Below are 7,254 nucleotides of genomic sequence, written 5' to 3' on the forward strand. Positions count from 1 at the left end.
TCTGATTAACCCCATGGAAGTCTCTATGTTGCAACTTCATTAGCATATATATCATCTCGAACATTATCTTTTTAAAAACACTATTTTTTTTTTTCTCTCCTTCATTGTGGTAGGAAGTGATGTTAAAATCCACTGCCATCAAATTGATTCCAACTCATAGCGACCCCTATTGGGTTTCTAAGGTGGTATATCTTTAGGAAGTAGACTACCTCATCTTCCTTCCTCAGAGCAGCTGGTGGGGTTTTGAACCACCAACCTTCTGGTTAGCAGCCAAATGCTTGATGCACTGCACCACGATTGTCTTTTTAACCATGTAGAAGTAGAATATAACTGGTCACATAATAAAAACTTAATAAATATTGAATAAATGATCTGGGGACTAGTATAAAAAAAACCAAAAAACTAAACCCACTGTCATCAAGTCAATTCCAGTTCAGAACGATCCCAATTGGGGTTCCAAGGCTGTAAATCTTTATGGACTTAGATTGCCTCATCTTTCTCCCACAGAGCAGCCAGTGGGTTTGAGCCATCACCTTTCTGGTTAGCAGCCAAATGCCTTACTGACTACAACACCAGAGCTCTGTAGAAAGTGGTATAATGGTATATAAAGATAATGATAAAAATGTAGCTTATGAGTTCATGTTATGCTACCAGGAAATTTTCTCTATTAGTATTTTTCATTGTAAGAAAACCGAGTAACAGTTCACAAATCTTCTTTTTTAGGTATTCTAAGATTTTTTCTAAGGACCCTGGTGACACCATGGTTAAGTGCTCATCTTTGAACTAAAAGGATGGTGGTTCAAACCCACCAGCAGCTTTTTGGGAGAAAAGACCTGGCAATCTGTTCTCGTAAAGATTACAAGCTAGGAAACCTTATGGGGCAGTTCTACTCAGTGCTAGAGAGTCGCTATAAGTTGGAATCAGTTAGATGGTAGTGGTTTTACTTTTTGGTTTTGGAACCAAAAACAATATTCTAAAAGAACTAAACACTATTTATTTCTCATTTTAAAAAGTTGTATGATTTATATTTACATTAGTTCCTATTAAAATTTATACTAATGGATGACAGATTTAATTCACTCCCAAAAGCTCAACTCATATAACCTGATTTCAGTCAACTAAATCTTTCTGTTAAAATTCTTTCATGGAGCCCCCAAAAGTTCACCTTGTAGTTCATTCAGAGAAAACCTGAGAAGTTCAGTGCACTAGTGGAGGTGCAGCAGAGCAGAGAAGTGCATGATAAGGAGGTTATCTTATATTTCTGTTCAATTTCTTAAAGGCTTTACAAATAATTCTCTAATTAAGGTAGGGTAAAAATCTTCCTGAAAAGAGGTTAGGCTAGATGAGTTTCTGAGAGTCCAACATTAATTTTCCTATCACCTTTTGCAACACCAATGATTTACTCACTGCAAATACCTTTATTCAACAACATAAACAGCAACCATACACATGGACTTCTCACAATGGAATACACAGGAATCAGATCAACTACATCTGTCAAAAAAGGTGATGGAGGAGCTCAATATCTTCAGCCAAAACAAGGCCAGGAGCTGACTGTGGAACAGGCCATCATCTGCTCATATGCAAGTTCAACTTGAAGCTAAGCTGAAGAAAATTAAAACAAGTCCACGAGAGCCACAATATGACCGTAATTACATCCCACTTGAATGAGAGGCCATCTGAAGAATAGATCTGATGCACTGAATACCCATGACCAAAAACCAGAAAAATTGTGGGATGACATAAAGAACATCATACATGAAGAAAGCAAAAGGTAACTAAAAAGATAGGAAAGGAAGAAAAGGCCAAAATGGATGTCAGAAGAGACTGTGAAAATTGCTTTTGAATGGAGAGCAGCTAAAGCAAATCAGAGAAAATGACAAGATAAAAGAGCTGAACAGAAGATTTCAAAGAGCAGCTTGAGAACACAAAGTCAGTTATCATAATGAAATGTGCAAAGACCTGGAGTTAGAAAACCAAAAGGGATGAACATGTTTGGCATTTCTAAACCTGAAAAAAACTGAAGAAAAAATTCAAGCCTTGAGTTGCATACTGTAAGAGACTATGGGCAAAATATTGACTGATACAGGAAACATCAAAAGAAGATGGAAGGAATACACAGAGTTACTGTACCAAAAAGAATTGGTCAATGTTTATCTATTTCAGGAGATGGTACATGATCAAGAATCAATGGTATTGAAGGAAGAAATTGAAGCTGTACTCCAGGAATTGAGGGAATACCCATTGAGATGTTTCAATAAACAGATGCCCCACTGGAGGCACTTAGTCATATATGCCAAGAAATTTGGAAAACAGCTACCTGGCCAACTGATTGTAAGAGATCTGTATTTGTACCCATTCCAAAGAAAGGGGATCCAACAGAATGTGGAAATTATCGAACAATATCATTAATTTCACATGCAAGTATAATCTTGCTGAAGATAATTCAAAAATGGTTGCACAAGCATATTGACAGAGAACTTCCAGAAATGCAAGCTGGATTCAGAAGAGGCTGTGGGATGAGGGCTATCATTGCTGATATCAGATGGATCTTGGATGAAAGCAAAGAATAACAGTAAGATGTTTACTTGTGTTTCATTGATTATACAAAAGTATTCGACTGTGTGGATCATAGCAAATTATGGATAACATTGAGAAAAATGGGAATTCCAGAACAATTAAGTGTGCTCATGAGGAACCTGTACATACATCAGTAGGCTGTTATTTGAACAGAACAAGGGGATACTGCATAGTTTAAAATCAGGAAGGGAGTGTGTCAGAGTTGTATCCTTTCATCATATTTGTTCAATCGGTATGCTGTGCAAATAATCTGAGAACCTGGACTATATGAAGAAGAATGCAGCATCAGCATTTGAGGAAGAATCATTAACAGCCTGCGAAATGCAGACAACACCACTTTGCTTGCTGAAAGTGAGGATTATTTGAAACACTTACTGATGAAGACTAAAGACTACCATCTGCAGTATGGATTATACCTCATCATGAAGAAAACAAAAATCCTCACAACTGGAACAATAAGCAGCATCACGATAAATTGAGAAAAGATTGAAGTTGTCAAAGATTTCACATTACTTGGTTCCACAATCAACACCCATGGAAGCAGCAGTCAAGAAATCAGACAACATATTGCACTGGGCAAATCTGCTGCAAAAGACCTCCTTAAAGTGCTGATGAGCAAAGATGTCTCTTTGAAGACTAAGTTGTGCCTAACCCAAGCCACTGAATTTTCAATAGCCTCATATGCATATGAAAGCTGGACAATGAATAAGGAAATCTGAAGAAGAGTTGATGCTTTTGAGTTGTGGTGTTGGCGAAGAATACTAAAAGTACCATTGACTGCCAGAGAATAAATTTGTCCTGGAAGAAGTGCAGCCAGAATGCTCCTTGGAAGTGAGAATGGCCAGCCTTCCCCTCACCTGCTTTGGTCATACTATCAGAAGGGACCATTCCATGGAGAAGGATATCGTGCTTGGTAAAGTGGAGGGTCAGTGACCAAGGGGAAGGTGCTCTAATGAGATAGATTGACACAGTGGCTGCAATGACGGGCTCAGGTATAGCAAGGATTGTGGGACTGGCACAGGACCAGGCAATGTTTTGTTCTATTGTACATAGGGACACTACGAGTCAGAGCCAACTTGATGGTACTTAAAAATAACAACAATATCTTTGTAGCCGAGAGCTAGGCTGTTTTAATTGCCACTTCACACAAATTAAGGAGAGGAGATGAGGAATATAGCTCCAAACCAAAAACCAAACCCACTGCCATAGAGTAGTATCTGACTCATAGTGACCCCTCCTTGAGTTTCTGAGGTGGTATCACTATGGAAGTAGATTGCCCAACCTACCTTCTGAGAGGAATACAGTTAGCACTTGATATATAGATTTTGGTTGAAAATGTAGATGACCAATCCTTCCAATCTCTCTGTCTCTCATTTCCTGTTGTATGTCTTTACGTTTTGTGTGGCTGGTAGATGCCGTGATATTTTAATGGCTGGGGAAATCATGTCAGACGTGGTGATGGTGATGAGGAAAGAAAACCATAGCTGTTGTACTTAGTAAAGCAGGTTAACTTTCCCAAAAGAGAACAAAATCAATTCAGTAAGTGTAACATTTAAATGTATGGTGAGACATGGTAATTTCTGAAAGATCTTAATTGACTTTTCTGACACCAAGGAAAATAAAGTAATAGAAGAGTAAATCACTGGTAATGAGATTTATTGAGAAAACAAACTAAGGTCAGGGCATTATACGAATGTGAGTTATCCTTATTCCACCAGTTTTGGGCATAACAAGGAGTTCTGGTGGTGCAATGCCTATGGCATTTGACTGCTAACCAGAAGGTTGGCAGTTCAAAGCCATGAGCTGCTCTGTGGAAGGAGGATGGGGCAATCTACTTCTATGAAGATTTACCACCTTGGAAACTCAATGGGGGTTGCTATGAGTTGGAACTGACTCCATGGCAGTGTTTTTTTTTTTTTTTTTTTTTTTGGGGGGGCACATAATAGAAATAATGAGAGTAATCTAGAAAGAATAATGGATTAAAAGGAAGAAAATTTTGCTTCCAGTCCTGGCTCTACCATTCAATTACTGGTGACGGGAGCTTACCTTACTCCTCTTCCCTTTTCTAATCTGTGAAAGGGAGCTAACATCTGTCCAACTACCTCCCAGAATTGCTGGGCATGCAAAGAACAACAACAGAAACAAAATGGAATAGATGTCCTTGGAGCATTGTAAAATGTTACACAACTGTTAGCTGTGTATTATAATTATTCATGAATATGTCAACAAGTGTTTAAATTTTGGTTACCAACAGAAGCTCCAATGGGGTTGGAAACAGCTGACTAGCAAAACATTTTTGACTTGGGTGAAACTAGAACAGCAATGCCGTTTTCTATAAATCAGATTATAAAAATGCTGCACTGGAATATGTAAATAAACTTCCTTAAATTGCCATGAATTGGAAACATATTCAGACTCTCTAAGAGAAGATCATTGTGCGGCAGGTTTTATTTATCTTCTACCAGTTGGAAAAATATTAGGGAAGCAGAGTAGAGCAATGAGAAGAGAAGGAATTTGGGAATAAATAGTCCTTTACTGTGTGACTCTGGACTAATTACATACCTCCTTTGACTTTTCAGTTCACTAACCTATAAATGAATTAAGTAATGGGTAATAATAGTTTTACAGTTTCAGTATATAGATTAAATTAATTAGATATTAATGTAAAGTGCCTAGTTCAGAGGCTGGTATGTGGTCAATACTAAATAAATGTGATTTGCTCTTTTAAGCGTTGTCTACATACTTGCTTACACATATCTTCCTTATTTCATTTCTTTCTTGAATATTGTCTTATCTTATAACCTCCTTCTATCTAGCAGATAATCTACACATATGACACCTTTAAAATATTTAATAAAACTCTTTCTTTTCTCCATTATGTCTATCTGCTTATAATAAAATAACCCATTCAGTATGTGTTAAAATTATTTTATTGATCCTATAAAAGTGTCCTCTAAAATTTATTATTTAAGATTTCAGGATGCCTGACATGACTGCTAACCCTAAAAGTAATCACAATGAAGAAATTCTGAATACAGGGGGAAATGAAAAAGAAGTGAGAAAAGAAATTTTAAGAGAGATGAAAGCTATCATTACATGGTGTGCATGTGTATGTGTGTGTATGAATATTAGTCAACTTATTCTTCAAAATGTCAATATATTTTCATACTCCTTAAGAGGATGATTGGTTTTCTTGGCTGAGTGAAACCCTATTTATCTAATTAAATGCTATATTCTCTCAGAACGCTTCTACTCCCCATTCCTGCTGCCCCAACACCAAGATGAAATAGTTCACCTTCTACATGTTCCTAAGATACAACACAATGTTTGGAACATAGTTGGTGCTTGATAAATGAATTTTGATTGAAGGTGTGCATGATCAAACCTCCTGTCCCCTTTTCCACTTGTTTCCTCTTGGTTCTTTTTTGAAGTTTGCAGTATATGAGAGATGTGATGCTATTTTATGAGTAGGGAAATGGGCCAAGTTTGAGGATAGTGTTGGAGGAAAGATAACCATTTTGCTTCCCCTTTACTATCTTCCTCAAGTTGCATGATTATTTTTAATTACACTACAGAATTTTTTTTCCCAAACTCAAGAACATATACTGTCAGGATTAGGTTAGAGAAGGATGAATTTGAAACAATGCATAAACAATACACAGAGCACTGTGTAAAAAAGTGGCTAGGGCTACTTTCTCTAGCAAAATCTTGGGCACTTATTTGACATTGTTTTTAGTTCTCTGTGGTGACTTATGAGGTATGTTTAAGGAAATGTTATATTAAAACCAGAGATTCCAATAGAACCAGGAAAAATTTTGTGAAGTTAATAGTGCAGGTGATCCCTGGAGTCCCTCATTCTCTATCTCTTTAATTCATACAATCGTATTGAATATTCACAGTATATACTGCTTTTTAAAGTCTTTCAAATACTGTGTGTACTTGCTCACAGCTGAGACGATTAACATTTACCACCCCAAGGATCCTTGAAGGAAACTGAAAACAAGAACTGTATCTTTGTTGAATGCAGTTTGCTTACATTTCATAACATACATAACTCCACTTAACTGGTCATCACAGCAAAAGCCACAACACACACACATACACACAGCAGCATGGAATTAATCACACAACTCAACAGACGATGCAGACAAACTTGAGTATAAACCAAGATTTTTCTACCTCTTTTCATAACAGGTTAGTGCTGGCCCTCAGTGTTGGTGTACAGTTTTTATGGCATGGAAAAATAGGGATGTTTCTGCCCTATAAAAATAAATGTGTTGAAGGCTTTAGTTTAAGCTTACACAACGTCAAAAAGTTCCAAAGGCACTAGCACAATACAAAAAAAGAATCCCACACACAAATATATCACCAATACACATGGCAAGATACTGAGAAAACAGTGGTAGAAATAGCTACTGGTTTCCAGCATGATGTTTGCAAGTTTTCAACACCTTCCTGAAAAATAAAGAATAAGAAAGGCATGCCAGTGGGTCTTTGGTGTGGCACATCTTGTTACCAACCACCATTTATATCAAGTCTTTTGGCTTTAGACTGCATGAGTCATTTTCTATTTGGAGAGGCAGAAAGCACAAAACTCTCATCTGTCTTAATTTTTAAGCATAAAGAAGAGCTAAAGGTAACATATTAAATGCATGCACTATCTGTAAGAAGAAT

General features: G+C 37.0%; 1 protein-coding gene across 1 annotated transcript in view; it reads right to left on the reverse strand.

The window, feature by feature from the left end:
* Positions 1 to 6,765: 6,765 nt before the first annotated feature.
* The window catches only part of RGS7 (regulator of G protein signaling 7), a 566,544-nt gene continuing 566,055 nt past the window's right edge, over positions 6,766 to 7,254 (reverse strand). Inside the window, exon 16 of the mRNA XM_042781200.1 lies at positions 6,766 to 6,840. Within this exon, the coding sequence (XP_042637134.1) occupies positions 6,766 to 6,840 (75 nt within the window). The remainder of the gene's footprint in view (positions 6,841 to 7,254) is intronic.

The sequence above is a fragment of the Orycteropus afer genome, unplaced genomic scaffold, assembly GCF_000298275.1.
Source record: "Orycteropus afer afer isolate SDZICR_OR568_19922 unplaced genomic scaffold, OryAfe1.0 scaffold00096, whole genome shotgun sequence".
Lineage (NCBI taxonomy): Eukaryota > Metazoa > Chordata > Mammalia > Tubulidentata > Orycteropodidae > Orycteropus > Orycteropus afer.